Source organism: Pristis pectinata, chromosome 8 (genome assembly GCF_009764475.1).
Source record: "Pristis pectinata isolate sPriPec2 chromosome 8, sPriPec2.1.pri, whole genome shotgun sequence".
NCBI classification, from domain to species: domain Eukaryota; kingdom Metazoa; phylum Chordata; class Chondrichthyes; order Rhinopristiformes; family Pristidae; genus Pristis; species Pristis pectinata.
The window spans coordinates 12,422,504-12,443,865 of NC_067412.1; the positions used below are offsets into that span (position 1 = coordinate 12,422,504).

The window sequence follows — 21,362 nt, forward strand, 5'->3', positions numbered from 1 at the left end:
AAGCTTTTGTATCTTCTGCTCAATGGAAGAGGGGAGAAGAGAGAATGACCAGGGTGTGAGGGGTCTTTTGATTATGATGGCTGCTTTACTGAAGCAGTGAGAAGTATAGGCAGAGTCAGTGGAGGAGGGGCTGGTTTTCATGATGGACTGGGCTGTGTTCACAACTCTGCAATTTCATTGACAAAGTCAGGCATTTACTCCACCCCACTTCCTGAAGTCAATGACCATCTCTTTTGTTTCGCTGACTTTGAGGGAAAGGTTTTTGTCTTGACACCATGTCACTAGGCTCTCTATCTCCTTCCTGTACTCCATCTCATCGTTGTTTGAGATTCGGCCCACTACTGTGGTGTCATCTGCGAACTTGTAGATGGAGTTGCAACAGAATCTGACCACGCAGTCGTGAATGTATTGGGAATAAAGTAAGGGGCTAAGGACACAGCTTTGTGGGGCACCAGTGTTGAGAATAATCATGGAGGTGTCGCTGCTTGTCCTTGCTAAATACAGGTCTGTTGGTCAGGAAGTCAAGGATGCAGTTGCTTCATTCTTGATAAAGACTAAATGGTGCCCTGTGACTTTTTGATACTGATTGCTATATTGAACTTGGTGCGTGCATTGAAAAAGTTGTTCATTGTGTTCTGCAGTTCATCAGATGAGTTGGGGATGAATGCAGTGTCTTCTGTGAGTGGGTCTTCAATGGTAAGCTGGTTGATGTCTTTTGCTCTGAAATTTATTTGATGTTGACCAAGCTGCCATCCTACATTTAGTTAACGTACCAGATTGTTTCTTGAGGCAAACTTGAGAAAAATACTAAAGCTGGTAGGTGCTCTTCCAGTATGAGTGCTGGCCTCAAACTTTTTGTTCTCATAATGGATCTTTGCTTTCATTTCCTCATGGAAGTCTGAGTAGGGAGAGCATCTTTTCATGGACAGCCATTTCTCAGCATTATTTGTGTGGATGGCATTACTGTTAATGCCTTTTGTAGTTCAAGGAGTGTTTTATGGTGTTGCCTGTTGATCACTTCTTTTCATGCAGTAAGCGAAGTGTGTAGGAGATGCCAGTTGTGCACCTTGCAGCTTTGAATCTCATCAGCTCTCAGAGCAGACTCTTTCATTTTCTTTTCTTCAGCAGGACTCTTGCTTGCATTTAACAAAAAAATAGGATTTTTCTGAGCCAGAGGGCATGTGAGAAATAAGGAGTAGGGAAATGGGATTGATGGAATTGCTTTGAAAGCTGGCTTAACTACCTACCTGTATTGTAAGAAAATATAACATATTAATAGAGGTGATTTTCTTTGGCAATTGCTACAGTCCTATCTGCCTTTAATCTGGAGTTTAATCTTGACTTTAATCTGGAGTAAGTGGCTTCCTTCCAGTAGACACAGGAAATAGCATAGTCACTTGCCAGCTTCCTCCCCAACTCCATCCTCTTGCCGTTAGCAGCTCTAGAAGTATCTGATGATTGCCTGCTGCTTCCCCGGATGCTTCTGCTTCTACACCATCTTTGCGAGTTGGGGTTTCAATCCAGTCTTGTATTGTGGGAACCAGGGATTGACAGTTAACACAAAAACACAGATAATGCCATCCTTTGAGCACTACAGAGAACTCTTCTCAATCTCAGTTTGTTGGTCACCTGACTTCTGGGTGTCTGCCATTCACCACCCAAGTTTGCTTTGAGACTTCATCTTTTTGCAATTTGGACTGAATGTCACTTTGATTCCATTATGGGTACCTCGAAGGTTTCCTCTCTCAAAGCAGATCTGTATCATTTTGCACCAGTCTTGCCAATTCTGGTGCACAATCTTGGCCGCCTTTGAACTTCAAAGTTCTGGACTTATTTGATTGAAGTGAATTGGGTGAGCTTGCTTTTTCTTTGTTATGAACGGGAGCAACAGTGTTCAGAGGCTGTGTTCCAGTCCAAGGGTTTTCTTTAGCTCCAAAGGCATCCTTGGCAGTAGTCAAAGCCTTGAAGTTTTCCCACAAGGTGCTGGGCATGGATTAATCATTTTCAGAAGCTTGGTCTAGCACTCATTTGCAGTTGTCAAAGTCCTTTGTTAGTGGCACTGAGGTGAGAATTACCAGTCAGTTTTGCATGATGGGTCTTTTTAAGGTGCATGTAGAGCTTGGCTCTAATGAGGGTGAGGTCTCTAAAAGAACCAGCACTGTGTGTCAATCAGCAAGCAGTCAATCGATGTCATTCCTTTAGTAAATGTCTCTGGCTCTGACTTATTCCACCCACCATAGTTTGACTCTACCTGTGATCATAAGTGTGAACAAGGTATTCAACATTTCTCAACTGTTCTGAGTTCTTGGTCGCACCCTATCACAGATGTTCCCTTTTTATTCAGCCCTCCACCCACTTCATCACCTTTCCAGTCCTGAGAAAGTCATTGACTTGAAACTTTAATTTTTTTCTGCTTGGTATAGAGTCATAGAACACGGATAGAGGCCATTCGGCTCGATGAGTCTATGTCAACCATGTTCTACCCAGCTAGTACCAATTTCCTGCATTCAGCCCATATCCCTCCATGTACCTATCCAAGTGTTTCTTAAATGATACTTTTGTACCTGCCACAACCACTTCTTCCTCTGGCAGCTTGTTCCATATACTCCTTGCCCTCTGTGTTTGGGGGGGGGGGGGCAGTTGCCCTTCAGGACCCTTTTAAAATCTTTCCCCTCACCCTAAATCTCTGCCCCCAGTTCCCTGCAACTCAGACCCCCTAGTCCTGGCAACATCCTTGTAAATCTTTTCTGCACTCTTTCCAGTTTAACCACATCTTTCCTACAACAGGGTGACCAAAATTGTACACAGTACCCCAGGTGCGGCCTCACCAACAATTTATACAACTGCATCATAATGTCCCAACTCCTATACTGAATGTAACATGATAAATGCCATTTTCACCTCCCTGTATACCTGTGGTGCCACTTTCAACAAACTATCCACTTGTACTCCTTGGTCCCTCTGTTCCTTTGCACTCCCTAGTGCCCTATCATTCATAGTACAAGTCCTACATTGGTTTGACTTCCAAACTGCATCACCTCACACTTGCCTGTATTGAAATCAATTTGCTGCTCCTTGACCCACTTCCCTAACTGATCAAGCTCCCCCTGTAATCTATGATAACATCCTTCACTGTCAACAGCACCTGCTAATTTCATGTCATCTGCAAACTTGCTGATCAAGCCTTGTGCATTTGTTGTTTATATAAATGATTTGGATGTGAATAACAAGGGACCTAACCTTCCAGACCACCCTGCCATGTGGGACCTTGTCGAAGATCTTCCTAAAGTCCAAATAGGCAGCATCCACTGCCCTACCCTCTTGGTTACCTCTTCAAAGAACTCCAAAAGATTTGTCAAACTTGATTTCCCCCACACAAAGCCATGTTGACTCCTCTGAATCAGACTCTGTCTATCCAAATGCTGGTAGATTTTGTCCTTCAGAATTCCATGCAGTATCTTTCTCACCACTAACATCAGGCTGACTGCCCTATAGTTCCCTAGCTTGTCCTTGCTACCCTTCTTAAACAACGTTGGCCACCTTCCAGTTGTCAGGAACTTCAATAGTGGCTAATGATGAAGCAGATATCTCCACAAGGGCCTCCTATATGTCCAATGTCTTCTGTTCTTGTGTCAACCATTAATGTTTCTTTGAAGAGTAAAAGTCTAGCTGATGCCAGTGCCTACAAAAAAATGGGTCTCAAACTTTTGGCTCAGTAGAAGCACAAATTTGCAGGCCACTTTCTCTGAGGCCTCCTCTGTTGTGTGGTTGATGTATTTATTGTGCTTCTGGTCCTTGCAAAATGCAGTGGGTGCCAGAAATCTGAAGTTCAAAAAGAAAATGCTAGAAATGTGCAGCGGGTCTGGCTGTAGTGAGAGAAGTAATGTTTTGAAGGCCACTTCTTGAGTATTTGAAGGCTCTTCTGTTTTTTTTGTTTACTTCTCCTGGCTCATACCAAATGGGCATTGATATCACCAAAACCAGCATGTTTGTTTATTGCAGATGGGAATATTGTCCCTGTCTATTAATTAGTTTATTACAGTTGGAAATAGAACTCTTTTTACTGTTTGGACTGGTTAAGTGCTGGTCTGTAGGCGAGAGAGTCAAGGTTCCCAAATTCATGTTCCCAGCAGCCTTATTGAATTACCACAGTGAGGAGTTGATGACAGCCCTCAGAATAGAGTCATACAGCATGGAAACGGACCATTTGGCCCACTACTGACCATACTGACCAATGGGCACCATCCGTATTAATCCTATCTTCCAGCATTTGTCCCTTTTGGCCTTCTATACCTAGGTAATTCACACGCTCATCTAGACACCTCTGAAATGTTATCATTGACTCTGCTTCCAGCACACTAAGGCAGTGTCTTCCACGTACTCGCCACTCTCTGGGTCAAAGAGATCCCCTCAAATCCCCTCTAAATCTCTTGCCCCTGTACCCTAAATCTACATCCTCTAGTTTTATCTGCCTCCAAGTTTCCTGCAGTCTACCCTATCTATACCCATCATAATTTTATACACCTCAATCATGCCCCTTCTCTTTCTCTCCAGAGAGAATAGATTTAGTGTCTCCAGTCTCTCCTCATAACTGAAGCACTCCATCCCAGGCAACATCCTGGTGAATCTCCTCTGCATCCTTTTCAGCACTACCATGTGAAAGATTGTGTTAATTGGGAAGAGAAAAATTTGTAAATTAGCATTTATTTCCCTCTTCTCCATTTAGAATGACTTTTTTCTGGCAGAGTTTGTTCAAAACATTAACACTGATTTCTTAATAATACTGTTTCATCAGTTCATGTATCTACATAGCCCTTTTTAAACTGATTTGTGTTTTTATTTAACTTTATTTTGCAGTCGGGCAAAAGATGTGGTCAAAATGGCTCCACCGCCTGTTCGGTTTTTCTCCCCCAACTCCCCTGTGATCGACCTATACATGGGGCAGCTAGACCAAGTGGAGAGACACTGTCGCATGTCTGAAGTGTCTTTTATCCTGTTTTATGCCCCTTGGTGTGGAGAATCGATTTCTGTCAGGGAAGAAATTGATCAGGTTGCAGGGCAGCTTCAGGAACAGGTGAGTCCTTCTCTTCTTGGCCTTTTCATTGCTGCATTTCCTTTTTTACCTACAAAGAGATTTAATTCCCTCATGGGGTGTAAGTGTCACTGGCAAGATCAGCATTTAGTACCCATCTCCCAAAATCCCTTGAAGCGGCGACCTACCTTTTAAGCACTGCAATCCAAGTGGTTAATGTTATAATAGTTTGGTCCTACTGATGGTTTGCTGGGTCATTTCTGTAGGTGGAAGAGTCGAAGTTCCCAAATGCATGTTCCCATCAGCCACGTGATTCTCTTTTTGAATTACCACAGTGCTCTGAGGACTTGATGACAGCCCTCAGAATAGAGTCGTATAGCATGGAAACGGGTCATTCAGCCCATCGTGTTCATGCCGACCAGTGGGCACCATCCATATTGATCCCATCTTCCAGCATTTGTCCTGTACCTTCTATACCTAGGTAATTCACTTGCTTATCTAGGCACCTCTTAAATGCTATCATTGACTCTGCTTCTACCACACTGTCAGACCGTGTATTTCACGTACTCACCACTCTCTAGGTAGGTAAGGATCAACCACGTTGTAGTAGATATGGTGTCACCATTAACGACAAGATTTAAAGTAGGCTTGTTCCCAAGTATGTTGGTGAGCATTGTGGTTTTTACAAGCACTTGGTGGTTTTGTAGTCACCACTTCTGATGATTCTTTTGTTTTTAAGGTTAAGATTGATTTACTAACAAAACATAAATTCACCAGCTACTGAAAAACATCAGTTAACAAATTCACTGGATGTATTGTGTACCACACTGGTGCTGTTTCCTGTATATCTTTTGTTTAGGTATTCTCTCTCACCAGTGATACCTGTATACATCTAATCAAACACATTTGAACAGTTATCTTCAGTTCTAATTCTGGATGCTTGCTCATCCTTGCAGTCATTTCAATGCTGGCTGCCTTGCCTTTAGCTGCCAAGGTCTTAAATTCTTCACCCCTCTCTCCTCCTCTTAAGACACTCTTTAGAACTTAAATGGCCAAGCTTTCAGTCAACTCCTTGAATATCTCATGTCTTTGTAGCTTTCCTCTGAAGTGCCTTAAAATATTTCTGCTGTGGTTGAGGCACAATGCAAATAGTGATGGGGGAATAGGGAGATTATGCCAATATAACTTAATGATCATAAACACCAGTATAGTTCAATTGGGTTGAATTGTTCTACTCCATAATGTCTGTATAATTTTACTGATGTGTAGAACTTTTTTACCTGTTGTACAATAAACTACATTATGCTAATTGATTTGGTTATTTTTAAACATTTTTTATATACATCAAACCCTTAAGTGTAAGGTTCAGCAGGCAGTTTGTAGAAATACTGTGCATGCACTTAACATCTTCAAATGTCACGCTCTTGGTTTGGGGACTTCTGCCTGTGGCATTTAACAATAATAGTAATTAAAAATACGTTTAAAGGTAGCATTGGGAATCCCTAGCATCTGTTCAAAACTGTTTGTGTACTTTGCGCTAAGTAGTGATGAGCAATGTTGATGGCTAAGCTATAAGTGCACGTTCAGATTTCAAGTAGTCCATTAAAATGTTATTTGCTTGGTGACAAAGTTTAATATAAAATGGTCTTCTGTTTATGCGCTACTGAGGTGGCAAGTCTATTAAAGCACATTGAACAGATATCTTCAAGGACCATTTACTTGCTAGTTTAAATGCTACCTGAAATTTAAATCCCATATAAGACTACTTTGCTGTTTCTGTTGTGCATAAAGGTCCTTGTAGCTTCTGGGTTGCTCTGGTCTTCATTGTCCCTTGTTTGAATGTCTTAAAGTGTGCTGTTTTAGAGTCGCAGAAATAATGTTCTCAAGAAAAGTTGGCTTGCTTCTCAGTTTTTGAAACTTTGCTTTAATATTCAGTGGGAAGGTTGCTGAACTTGCATGCTTTTTAACAAGACCCATTTTCCAGGGCTTGTGTGTGTTTTAATACTGACTGTTCACCTACTGAAGTTAGTTATTATAATCCAAAGAATGACCCCAATAATCTTGCTTTTAGGATGACAAAATGCTTAAATTATAACTTTCAACCAGAAATCTTTTAAAATAGCATTGGTGCTGAATTGATTTTATATTAAAGATGAAGCAAATTCCAGTCTGAAGTGTTCCTCCAATTTTTTTTTTGGATCTCTGAAATTGAATAATAATAAATATGCCTACTGCTACCGACTCTCCTGCTTCCTCTTCCATCATGCTTACCTACATAACACTATGTACTGGCATCCTGTGAATTGGCTCTTTTGATTAGGTTAACATGCAGTTTTTTTAAAAGAAAATCACCACTAAGCATGGTAGTTTAATGTTTCAGTTCCACACTCCAGGGAAATGCTGAGGGAATACTGTTTTGCCAGTTCTATATCTAAGCCCTCCTCTGGCAGCGATCTTATTTTAGAACATAGAACAGTACAGTACAGGCCCTTCAGCCCACGATGTTGTGCCGACCCATATACACCTACTCCATGATCAATCTAACCCTTCCCTCCTACACAACCCATATCCCTCCATTTTTCTTGATTTTTAAGTTGCTTTCCCTCCCTTATGATCTCTCTTCACTGTCTGTTGCCATCTCAGGAAGTTTAAGGATCCATTACGTGCAGCTTTTATGGTATTGGCTAACTCTGAAGCAGCTGTTGGTAATGTTCTCACTCCTGTGTCAGGCATTTCTAAATACAAGTTTCACACTAAAAATCTGATGTGGGGTTTCGACCTGAAACTTTGACAATTCCTTTCCTCCCACAGATACTGCTCGATCCACTTGAGTTCTTCCAGCAGATTGTTATAGAGTCAAAAAGCAATACAGCATGGATACTGGCCCTTCAGCCCAATAAGTCCATGACGATCATGTTGTCCACCTAGCTAGTCCCAATTTCCTGTGTTTTGGCCAATATCCCTCCATGTACCTATCCAGGTGCTTAAGTGATACTATTGTACCTGCCTCAACCATTTCCTCTGTCAACTCATTCCATGTACTAACTACCCTCTGCATGCAAAAAGTTGCCCCTTGGGTCCTTTTTAAATCTCTGCCCTCTTGCCCTAAATCTATGACCCCCCCCCCCAGTTTTGGACTCCTTACCCTGGGGAAAAGACTGCTACTGTCCACCTTATCTGTGCCTCTCATAATTTTAAACACTTCTATAAGGCCGCCTGTCATTCTCCAATGTTCCAAGGAAAAAAAATACCTAGTCTGGACAACCTCTCCCTATAACTCAGGCCCGCTAGTCCTGGCAACATCCTCATAAATCTTCTCTGCACTCGTTCCAGTTTAACCACATTTTCCCATAACAGGGTGTCTAAAACTGCAAGTATGGCCTCACCAACAACTTGTACAACTGCAACATAATATCCCAACTCCTATTCCCAATGCCCTAACTGAAGGCTGGTGTTTTAGCACACTGGCCTTCTTTTTCACCACCCTGTCTACCTGTGACGCTGCTTTCAATGAACTATGCACTTTCAGTGAACTAGGTCCCTCTGTTCCATTATACCATTACACTCCCCAGTGCCCTGCCATTCATAGTATAAGTCCTACTTTGGTTTGACTTTCCAGAATGCATCACCTCGCACTTATCTGAATTGAAATCCATTTGCCACTCCTTGGCCCACTTCCCTAACTGATAAAGCTCCCCCTGTAATTTATGATAACCTTCTTCACAATTAACAACACCTAATTTTGTGCCATCTGCAAACTTGCTGATCAAGCCTTGTGCATTCACATCCAAATCATGTATATAAATAACAAGGGTCCCAACACACCCTGCAGCACACCACTAGTAACAAGCCTCCATTCTGAGAAACAACCTTCAACCACAATCCTGTGCTTCCTATCTCCTGAGCCAATTTTGAATCCACCCAACTAGCTCTCCCTGGATTCCATGGGACCTAACCTTCCAAACTAGTCTGCCATGTGGCACCTTGTCGACGGTCTTGCTAAAGTCCAAATAGACAACATCCACTGCCCTACCCCCATCGACGCTTGGTTACTTCAAAGAATTCTAAAAGATTTGTCAAACTGTACTTCCCACACACAAAGCCATGCAGACTTCTCCTAATTGGATTCTGTCTATCCAAATGCTGGTAGATCCTGTCCCTCAGAATACCCTCCAGCAACTTCCCTACTGCTGTCGTCACACTGACTAGCCTATAGTTCCCTGGCTTGTCCTTGTTACCCTTCTTAAACAATAGAATGACATTAGCCACCTTCCAGTCTTTGGGAACTTTACCAATGGCTAATGATAAAGCAAATATCTCCACAAGGGCCTCCACAACTTTTTCTCTACCCTCCCACAAAATCCAAGGATGTACTTGGTCAGGCCCTGGGGATTTATCCACCTTAATGTTCTGTAAGGCTGCAAGTACCCTGGTAATATGAATGTTCTCCAGAACATCTCCACTTGTTTCCCTTGTCTCTTGAGCAACCATGATTTTTCTCCTTAGTAAATAGCGAGGAGAAATATTCATTAAAAATCTCACCCATCTCCTATGACCCGTGACACAGTCAGCCTTGCTGATCTCTAAGGGCACCTACTCTTTCCCTAGCCACCCTTTTACTCTTAATATATTTATAGAACCTCTGGGGGTTTTCCTTAACCTTGCCTTCCAGATCCAGATTGTTTGTTGCTCCAGATTCCAGCATCTGCAGTCTCTTGTGTCTCCACTAAAAATCTAAGCTGTTACTTTGGTGCAGTATTGTGGGATTGTTGAATTGTCAAAGGTCAGAGATATTAATCGTCAGCTCTGTATTTTTCAGGTTGATACAAAAGATCCCATTTTGAAGGGCAGAGCAGTAATCTACTGTACCCTGGGCAATATTTACTTATCAACCATCATCCTAAAACCAGTAATCTGGTCCTCTTTATTACATGCTCTTTGAGTTTGCTATGCATAAATTGGCCACTGAATTTTCTGCACTTACGATTGCACTACAGAAGTATTTCATTGGCAGTAGAGCATTGGGGCATTCCAAGAGGGACATGAAAAGGTGCTAGATAAATGCAAATCCATCAGTCTCTTTTAGCAGTCACAGAGCAAGTCTGTGGATTGTGATTAGATCTATACCAGGTTTTGTGTTTCTTACCACTGAGAGATTGGTTGGGTCATTAATTCGTGCATTTGGACTAAAACTGAGAGAGAGGGTGACAAGGTCCATCCAGCTGATGTAAGAGGCTGCTGAACTTGGGATAGGACTGATCTTGCTCTGTGTTCCAGGTGCTGTTCCTTGCTGTAAACTGCTGGTGGCACCAGGGGAAGTGCAGGAAGCAAATGAATCTCTTTTATTATCCTGTGATTCATTTATATCAGAGGAGGTAAGAAGCAATTTCCTGATTAGTCAACTGACATGCAAAAGTAACCAAATGATAACCAGCCTACCCCCAAAAGACTGACAAACAAAAATTGTGAAAACTAACAGAACAACTATTAATAAAGACCTACAACCAGGGGCATTATTTTGAAGAACAATGAATAAGTAAATTTTTCTCTTACCTGTTCAATTTTATTTTTTTTACTGTTTGGCAGTGGAAACCCATTCTCCTTTTATGGAAGACGACGAGTGTATAACACAATACAGTATATCTGCCTATCTCAAGGGAGAAATGAGGCAGGAAAGTAGATTTTGAAGGACTGTGTTCCGGTGTTGAGAGCTGCTGCAATCCTCTTCTTGCTGTCAAAACCCATCCAATTTGCTGCCCTTTGGGAAGGGAAATCTATTGTTACTTGCTCTGGCCAATGCATAACTCTAGACCCATTGGTGTATTGTATTCTAACTACCAGGGCAAATATGGTTGAACAATATACCTTTTTATTCCATTGCTAGTACCAAAGCAAATTTTTAAAAAAAAATGATTTAGTGGACAGATTATATAGTGAATTTGAAACTGCATAAACTGAGGAAATGCCAGCAGTTTTGTGTGAAACTGCTGGTATTTTCCACTGAATGCCAGTGTACTGGGTGACTTTGTTAACCTCCTCATGAGCCACAGCTCAGCAACTTTCAATAGTTGTTTATGCTCCCACATGATACAAGGCAAAATAGCCCCCAGCTAATTCCCCATTTGATGTCAGAACTTGAACTATTATCTTGCAATTATAAATAATAATGGATTGACAATGGTAGTTCTATAATTCTTTTACATTCCATCATAAATAGTGTGCATAGGTACTAATAATATCTACATTCACACTACAAGTTAATCATTTTAAAACATCTTCTTCAGCTCTTTTTTTTATTGATGTCAGAAAGTTGTATATCTGACTCCATTTTTATTTTTGTTTGCCTTTGTTGCAATGGGGATGGAATAAAAGGGTATGGAGACCTTGCTATAATACTACAGAACTCTAAAACCAACATCTGGAGTCCTGCGTACAGTTTGGTCTCCTTGCTTTTTTAATCACCTTTCCTGTTAGTAAACATCCAGTGCCAAAATTCCACAACTCCTGTTCATCAATGGAACGGGCAACTTGTATAAAGAAATGTACAGCTCAATAGGTATAACTGTAGGAACTAACAGTGGAATGAAATGTTGAATGAGTGCAGAGGCTCACCACATCAAGGGAAATTGGGGATGGGCTCTTGTCAATGATGCCCTCATCCTGTAAATAATTGAAAAAAAAAATAATTATTCCAGGTGTGCTGCAATATTTTGAGATAAGATGAGAGCCTATATCCAAATTAAAAATAAAACTTCATATCACAATTGATAGAAACTCACTTTTTGTCCTTTTTCAGATTTGGCCCTATTGAGTACAGGGGACCTCTTACAGCTGGTTATATTCACAATTTCATTCAACGAGTTATGAGTCCACTTCAGTATATCTCGACTCATTCAATTTTACTGGACTTTCTTTCCCACTATGAGGTAGGTACTTTTCTTTGTATACAGGGTGGATGGGGAATCCTGGTACTATATTTTATGTTACTAATATGTCATCATTAGTTTCTGAATGCATGCTAATTACATTTTTTCTTGATTCTGTAGATTTTTTTAAACTAGCACTCCACTGCATATCTGAAGGAATGTTATTAATGTTAAATCAAATGCACATTGAGGGTTTAATTAGTGATTAAAAGAGCTGTTTTCTTTGAATGTTTACCTTGCAGTCTTCCAGTGTCAAAATATTAGAGGAGAAATATAATTCTTTTGTACTTGTGCAATTTTATCTGACAACAGTAGTGTCAGGTTTTGCATATTAAAAGAATAAATGAGTGTTTCCAAGGTGGATATTTTTCACTTAATAATTTTACAGTGTAATTTGTTTGAAATTTGGTGTATTTAAAGAATGATGTTTATACAATGCCTTTCATTACCTTTGTCCTAAAATCACAGAAGCATAGTTGCTTTTAAGTAGGAAAACTCAGCTGACTGACAATTTTTTACATGGCAAGGCCCATGAACACCATTGATATAAACATTAAAATCATAAGAAATTGGAGCAGGAGCGGGCCATTCTGCCCTTTGTGTGTGCTCCGTCATTCGATAGGGTCGTAGCTCATCATATTTTTTTTAAAAACCTCTTTGGCACATTCTTGCACTAATCTGATTTAACATCCAAAAATCTATTGATCTGCCTTTGATTATATTCATAGGTTCACATCAGGTGAAGAAATGCCTTCTTATCTTGGTCCAGAATGCCTACTCTTTTATTTTGAGTCTGTGACACCCTGGTTCTAGATATGTCAGTTGGCAGAAACAGCATCCCAGCATGTATTGTTAGAATTTTGTACGTTTCTATAAGACCACCTCTCATCTTTCTATGCCCAGTCTGTTTAATCTCTCAAAGGACAGACCTTTTCATTCCCACTATTATAGGTTTACCCTTCCATCAGTAGGGAACCAAACCTGTATGCAGTATTCCGGGTGTGAAATCACTATGGTCCTATATAGTTGCAGTAAGATGTCTTTATTCTTGCACTCAGTTTCACTTGCAATAAAGGCCAATGTACCTTTTACCTTTTTGTAATCATTTGCTCTGATTTGTGGGCAGCCAGGTCTCTCTGAGCACCTGGATGTTTTGATTTCTCACCACATAAAATGTATTCTGTTTTTTCTACTTCTCTATCAAAGTGGATGACCTGACATTTTTCCACATTGTTCCATCCACCATGACCATGCCTATGTATTCTGGCATTCCAGAAGCCCCTTTTTGCTTCCCTGAATCCTCCTAGCAGCCCACACTGCTACACAGCTTTGTGCCATCAGCAAATCATTTACAGTAGATAGGGCTCCGACACTGATCCTTGCAGCACCCCAGTAAGCACAACCTCCCAATCTGGGATGTGGCTCATTTATTCTTATTCTGTTTTCCATCCATTAACTAATCCTCAGTCCACTGACGTATCTTTATCTGCAATAACATGCTCTCTAGTTTTGTTTTACAAGCTCTTGTATGACATTTGCTGAAGAGCCTTTTGGAAGTTCAAATTTGTCTTTTGTTATTCAACTTCAAAACATTCTAACAGATTTATCAAATATGATTTCCCTTTTGTAAATCCATGTTCACTTGCTGAATCTTTTATTTTCTAAAATGTTCTGTTACCATTTTCATACTAGTGGATTGTGGCATTTACCCTACTACTGATAATGGGCTAACTGGTCTGCAGTTCCTATTTGCTGTCTTCCTCCTTTGTTAAATATCAGGGCTACGTTTGCTACTATAATCTGTGGGAACATTATAGAACCTGTATCTTTTAACCAGGGTATAATTTTGCAGATATAAAATGTCAGTACTTCCTTCTGAACTTACTCGCTATTGCCTTTAGCAATTTGCAACGGCTTCCCCTCAGGTTCTTGCAAGTATGGAATAAGGTTTGAATCTTGGCAGATTGAGTGTCTGGGTCCTTCTGCTTATTCTGCCCTTGTAGTGGCGATTTAAGGCTAATACGTAAGTTGGATAATATAACCAGCTTCATTTATTTACCTTCTGGTTATACTAATTTTTCATGGTGAGTTCTTGCTTCTGGCATATTGCTGAATGGAATTTAATTGTCATTTTAGAAAGTTGTAAAACTTGTTTCAGTTTTGCTCTTTTATATGTGCACCTGAGGTTGTTATGACATTGTGACCATTTCCCTACAGACCACAAGAGGGAGGTCAAGCATAAAAACATTAATCCAGTATCAGGATAAAACTAGACTTTTAAAATAGTGATTTTTTTTTTGTTCATAAATGTGTAATGTTCCAATGGAACAGTTCATTTTCTGAATGAATTGACTGATTACTGAATTGATCTGAATACAATATGGATGGATGGTCCATCAGTGACTCGTGCATTGCAAGCCAAAATATGGTAATTGTTTTGCATTTTCTTCATGACATGTTACATTTAATAGCTGGGATAATGAACTTTCCCCCTAATGAGAAGCTGAAATTAAATTCCAGAAGTTAAGCAAGTTTCCCTCTTGCATTCAATAGTAAGAATTTATTTTGGAGAAATTTGACAAAAATGAAAACCCTGAGTTTTACCTCTGCTAACTTTGGCTAATGTCCCTAACAGCCACTCGTAGGGTCTTTGAGCATATTTTTAGTTGTTTTAATGATGCTCTTTAATTATCTAATGACCTTATTTTTCCTTTTTGCCATAGAATCTGTTATTAAGAGCATTGGACTTAGTTATGAAAAACTGATATAAGAACATGCACATCAGAAAACTGTCCATTGATTGCTAGATTTCTGGAGTTTGAATTAAAATAAAGGCATAAAAGGAGTTTTAATCATTCCCTTCAAGGACAAGCCCATCACCATTGCCTATTATTCAAGGGCTTTCACCAGCACTAATATGTGATTTAGCTCTCTGCACATTCTGGTGTTTATGATGCTGGTTATTAGTTGACAGGGTATAGGATTTGCTTTAATATTATTGATCCAGAGAGATTTCTCCTTTTAGTTAACACATATTACAAGAGAAAATACTGCAGTTGTACATTACAGGTTATTGAATATTAATTTTTATCTGGTGCTTCTAATTGATTTCAATTAATTGCACCACTAATGTGCCCATTAAAATTTCAGTGACAAAAGCTTAGCTGGTGCTTTACGTAACTGAGTGCTGTTCATTTGCCGCTTCAGTGGTGAATGTTAATTAATCTGCTTTGTTATTAGTCTGAATAGATGAACCAAGTTCTGTGTCTTTAATTTGTAGGACTGGACAGTGAAAGGAAAAATAACGGTTAAAGTGGCGAACATGCCAGAGTGAGGCAGAAACACTTTTAATAATTTAGCTAGAGACAATATTTTCATTGAAATTTGTGTTAGATATAAATTTAACAGTAGTTATCTTAACATAAAGGTAGGAATTCCAGCCCAGGAAGAGACTTGTGCGGAAAGTTGCAGCACAGAAACTGACCTTTTGGCTCAATCAGCCCATGCCAGGATTTGTCCTGCATCTTCCTTTGGCTCTTCTAGAATAACTGTCCATTTCCTCCTCCATTTCATATCCTCCTCTTCAATACACTTGGAACTTGATCAAAGATGGGCATGTTTGAGGCAATTTATACAAGTCTCTAGGTAAAGAACTTGTTTGATTTCTTGCAACTATCTTATATTGCAAGCTTCTGCTTTTTGTTCCCTACAGGTACAAGCACTCTTCCTATATCTAATCCATCAAAACAAAACCCTTTTCAGAAGAACAAAGACCCAGCCTATGCATCCTTTAGAATTAGGTGAAACTTTACATTTCTAATACCACCCTAAAATGTTTTCTTGCCACCTTCTCCAGTATGATAACTTGTATAGCAATATGTACATAACTGAACATTGGTTGTCTCTTGCGAGCCAGCAATGATTGTGGTGCTTTTGGGAGGCTTCTCTTGTGTCACTGTTTGTTCTTTGGTTGATCTTCTTCAGGAATTGTTTGCAGGCGTGTATTCTCAGCAGGCTTGGAGGAAATAAATTAACTTCCCAAAAGGCAAAACTCAGCCTAACCTTGTGTGTGTTAAGATATAACATCCAGCAACTTTTTTGAATGTAATATAGCAATCAGAATTGTGCGTGTGGGCTAGCAAATGTTTGACACGTGTTGAGCTGGCAAAGGCCGTGGTGTTGAGGAAGGAGTAGGAACTTTCCACAAACCAGAGAAAGTGATGTATCAGAGTAAAGCAGGAATGCCCAGAGCAATTGAACTTCTCCAAATAGGAAATGGTGACTTCCTCTCAGGAAATTGAGGATTTTGGATGGGACTTGTAGATGTGCATTTTGCCAAAAACAATGAAATGGCTGGATTGGCAGATTGAAATAGCAGATTTTGGTAGTTAAAAAACCCATAGGTCAAATGTAGTGACATTAAATCCATCAACATTTGTTATTGTTACTAAATGAAACTACATCTTCTGGAGTATGCACATGCACAGTTATAGAGTCATAGTTGTACAACATGGAATCGGGTCCTTCAGCCCAACTTGTCCACGATAACGTGGGTGCCTTCCCAAGCTAGTCCTGTTTCCTGCACTTCCCCCTAAACTTTTCTTATCCATATACTTGTCTAAATGTATTTTAAACATTGTAATTGTACCTGCCTCTACCACTTCCTCCAGCAGCTTGTTCCACATACCCACTGCCCTCTGCATTGGAAGAACTTGCCCCTCTGGTCCCCTTTAAATCATTCCCCTCCTGCCTTAAACCAATGCCCTCTAGTTTTGGACCCCCTTATCCTAGGAAAAAGACTGACCATCCACGTTACCTATGCCCATCATGATTTTATAAACTTCTATATGGTAGCTCCTCTGCCTCCTTCACTACAAAGATGGTTGCAGCCTATCCAGTCTCTTTGTAACTTGAGCCCTCCCAGTAACATCCTTGTGAATCTTTTCTGCAGCCCCCTAGCCTAACTGCATCCTTCCTATAGCATGGCAACCAGAACACCGCACAACATTCCATTTGCGGTGTTACCAACATCTTAATATCAGCTGAGTTAAATAAGGAAATACCAAGTTGCTGTTGGTGATTCCTTCTGCTTGTAAAATGAGTGTTTTATAGCCTCCTTTAATATAATCAGGGAAATCTGTAACTTATTGAGAGCATTCAGTAATTCATGAACAGTTTGTGAATAAAATGTTAACACTTTGTTGCTTTGAGTTTGTTTGTGCATTAATAATTGCTTAGCAAATTGTTTAAAAGAAAATATCGGACTTGTATATGTGGTTTATAAATGTCAAACTGATTCTTTATTTTTGAGGTTTGTTTGATGTTTGTTTCTTAAAGGAGTTTGATTTATTCTTTATTCCTTCTCTATAAAGTTTGGATACTAGTGTTTACTTCCTGGCTTTCTGCCTGTGAGTTCTTTGACCAAATTGATGGCATCAAAAGGTGTTAGTGGGGGTTCCTTTAAATTTCTGCATGAGAACAACTGAGATTGGAAAAGGGGACATCCATTGCCACAGATTTACTTGATCTTTTGTGGGGAGTTCCTTTTGAGGTCATCAGTAAGCCTCCTGTCTGTGCTGATGAATGAAAAGTCCAAGCCAATGTTTCTTTTTCAACCCAGAACAAAAGCACTAGTTGATTTACCCTCTGAGAATCAAGCCTTATGCTTGTGAGTTTGTAAAATCTGAGAGTGATCGGTATGTGCTGAGAGCTTGTTTCCTCAGTGTAAGAGAATCTAGAATGAAGGAGCATTGGCTCAAGATAAAGGGCTGGTTATGCAGGACTGGTGAAGATTGCAAACCTTCCAAATAAAACAGAAAAATTATGAAAACGCTCAGCAGGTTAGAGCATCTGTGGAGAGGAAAGTAATTATTGGTATTGGTTTATTATTGTCACTTGTACCGAGGTATAGTGAAAAACTTGTCTTGCATACCATTTGGACTGATCAATTCATTACACAGTGCATTGAGGTAGTACAGGGTAAAAACAAAAACAGAATGTAAAGTGTGACAGCTACAGGGAAGTGCATTGCAGGTAGACAATAAAGTGCAAGGTCAGACAAGGTAGATTGAGGTCAAGAGTCCATCTCATCATATAAGGAAACCGTTCAATAGTCTTATCACCATGGGATAGAAGCTGTCCTTGAGCCTGGTGGTATGAGCCCTCAGGCTCCTGTATCCTCTGCCTGATGGGAGAAGAGAGAATGACCCAGGTGGGTGGGGTCTTTGATTATGCTGGCTGCTTCACCAAGGCAGCGAGAGGTACAGACAGTCCATGGAGGGGAGGCTGGTTTCCATGATGCACTGGGCTGTGTCCACAACTGCAGTTTCTTGTGGTCCTGGGCAGAGCAGTTGCCATACCCAGCTGTGATGCATGCAGATAGGATGCTTTCTTTGGTGCATCGATAAAAGATGGTGCGTGTCAATGGGGACATGCCAAATTTCTTTAACCTCCTGAGGAAGTAGAGGCACTGGTGAGCTTTCTTGGCCGTGGCATCTATGTGGTTGGACCAGGACAGGCTATTGGTGATGTAGATTGGTGATTAATGTTAAAAGGTCAATGATCATTCTATAATTCTTTCCTGAGTGATCTTTGTTTTTAACTGCATTGATTTGACAAACAATTGTTGTTATTTATTCACAAAACAACCACATTTAACTAATAGTTTTCCATAAAGCCTTGCTACTTAAAGGGCCAAACTTAAACAATATTCTTTGTCATTACTGTGATATGCAGTATATCCTCCTATAACATAAAATAGTCTTGTGTACTTTGACTCTTTTTGTCCATGTGAGCTAAGGTCACAGTCATTGTTTTCAGCCTGCTTCTGATCTCTGCCATATCAAGAGTTTCTTCACTGCTACAGAGATAAGATTTTAGTTATTTCACCTATTTGGGCACTGGGATTTGCCTGCATTGCAGTTTTTGCTGAAATGCAAGCTTTCATAGCCTGCATTTGTGGAGTATTACTCCTTAACAGAGAATTCCATTGCAATGTCCTGCTAGGAGTTGGCTGTATATATAAAAAAAAATGAACCTGTAATGCTCAGTTTGGGTAGCTGTGAGAACTTGCAATAGATCAATATAATGTAGTGCATTGAACTGACACAGTATGACATTACATGAGGAAAGCTGACAGCACTGTTCTTTAACATTGCAATTAAAGATTGTGAACTTTATGGGGCTTTCATAAACAACAATGGGGTGAGACACAGCTATGTTTTAATGCATCTTCTAGATGCTGGTATGTATTAAAAGGAAGAAGTGCAATAGTGGTTGGGCAGAAATGCTTGAATCCAAACAAGTGAGATTCTGATAATTAAGATATCCATATTAATTTCTGGTGCCATTTTTGCCATTGGATTTGGCATCTTCTGGGCTTTACCATTTTCTCATTGTTCACTAATGGATGTTGTGCAGTGTTTTACATGATTTTTTTTGAAACTGAAAGCATTGCCTTTATTTTTTTTAAGAAAAGGCCCTAAATTCTTCAAGACTTGTATGAAATCATTAAACAATCTTCTGTGACATTGTACATGGGGAGGCAAGACTTGGGCAGTTTTGGAAAGACTTGAATGTTGCAAAACGTAGTGACAGCACACCCAAAGCAGAATCTGGTACCATAACATGAGATTTAACCAAGCATCCATCAAGGTTGTGTTCTTAACTGAATCCAGAGGTGATTGCAGACTTTATATCAGCAGCATTTGGACAGGTAGAAACATGACCAACTGGATAGTGGTGGTATAAAAAGGATTTAAATATTGATTTGAATAAGATCAATATTTAATTGAAAAAAAATCTTCACTGTGTAAATCATTGGTACAAACATACTTTGAATACTGTATGTTCTGTCTGCCTTAGTACAGGGATATTCAAGCAGTTGAAAGAATAAAGAGAAGAACTGGATTGGTAAGATTATATGGAGCAGTGAAGTGAATTCAGCACGTACCCAGTGAAAAAGACCATTTTAAGGGCAAGGAACAATGCCAGTTATGGAATGAAAAAGAGTCCACATGGGCAATAAATTCAGTTGCATTGGCATTACATGAATATTTTTTTTTAAATCTTATCCAGACCAGTAGAGCTAATGGTCATAGCACTTGGGAGGGGTAAATTCAAAACTGAAATTTGGAAAGCATTTTAGTACATGAGTCGTAAATCTACAGCTCTCCAATGAGGTCAAAAAAATGTCTTTGACTATGACTAATCTGAGACAGCAGTAGCATGCTGGAAAAGAACAAGTAACTTTGGAACTATATTGCAGCACTTACCAACAGAAGAATTTTACATTTTATATTTGGGGCTGCTATAGACCATTCAATAGAGATTAATTAAAATTGTTAGTTGACCATTGTATTATATAACAACCAAGGTGGAAGAAAAAGTAAATGAACCTTAAAGATATTTTTGTCCAGTGAATTCTGCAAGGGCGAATTTCCGTAACCCGAAAGGCTGTAACATGGGTCGCCTATACAATTTACCTTGTATCGATATTGTATTTAACCAGTGTTGACTGACTGCCTGCTTCTGGTCTCTCCTGCCAAATTAATGGTTCAGTGAAGTTTTCTCTGTATCATTTGTTGTGTTGAAAGCTAATCATCATCAAAGACTCAAACTGCATTTGTTTCTGGATTTCTACTTCAAAACACATATGGAAAGTTTCAGTTGTTAACAAGTTCACTTTATGCAATCCAAAGTCAATAATGGTAATTATTTGGAAGATCACATTTCTAGTCTTAACTGTACTTTTTGGATTGTGAGTTTTCTTCAGCTATTGGATAATTCTGTTTTGCTTCAGCTATTGGATAATTCTGTTTTGCTTCATCTACTTGCTACTGTATCATAATTTCAGTGGATTGGCATTGGGATGTTTTGAAAACACGAGTGATGAATTAGTTTTAATCCAGTAATCAGTGCTGAACATGAAGTACCTAATGAGTAGGTTGGTGTCAAACTCTTAAGTAGGCAGATCAAACTTCAGGGGAAAAGAACAGTTTTATGAGAGCTGTTCTTGTGTAAGTAGTGCTATTTTATAGCTTTAATTCCCTGTAAGTACTTGCTCAAATTTACAGGTATTTGTGAATAATATGAATGTGAGACCAACATTGTTATTGTCAGAAACAAAACAAAACTCTGGCTGGCTGTGAGGTTTTTTTTGTGGGGACATTGTATGTCTTTTCCTTTTGACCTAATATTTGATAACTTAAGTTAAACCACTTTTTTTTTCCCCTGTTGGCTTTTTTGCCTTAAAAGAATATATAAAGGATTAATACATAGTTTGCAAATAATGTTTGCCATTACTTGTTTACTGTTAAACCTTTTTATATGAAATTTCGCAGCTTACCTTGCCTAACCCGTTCTTATCTGCCTTTATACAAATTTTAAAACCTTGGTTCAGATTG

The 21,362-nt window shown here is 39.6% G+C and overlaps 1 protein-coding gene across 1 annotated transcript in view; it reads left to right on the forward strand.

The window, feature by feature from the left end:
- The window catches only part of txndc11 (thioredoxin domain containing 11), a 66,288-nt gene that overhangs the window by 13,702 nt on the left and 31,224 nt on the right, over window positions 1-21,362 (forward strand). Inside the window, exons 2-4 of the mRNA XM_052022050.1 lie at window positions 4,858-5,074; window positions 10,310-10,407; window positions 11,829-11,958. Coding sequence (XP_051878010.1) covers window positions 4,858-5,074; window positions 10,310-10,407; window positions 11,829-11,958 — 445 coding nt within the window. The remainder of the gene's footprint in view (window positions 1-4,857; window positions 5,075-10,309; window positions 10,408-11,828; window positions 11,959-21,362) is intronic.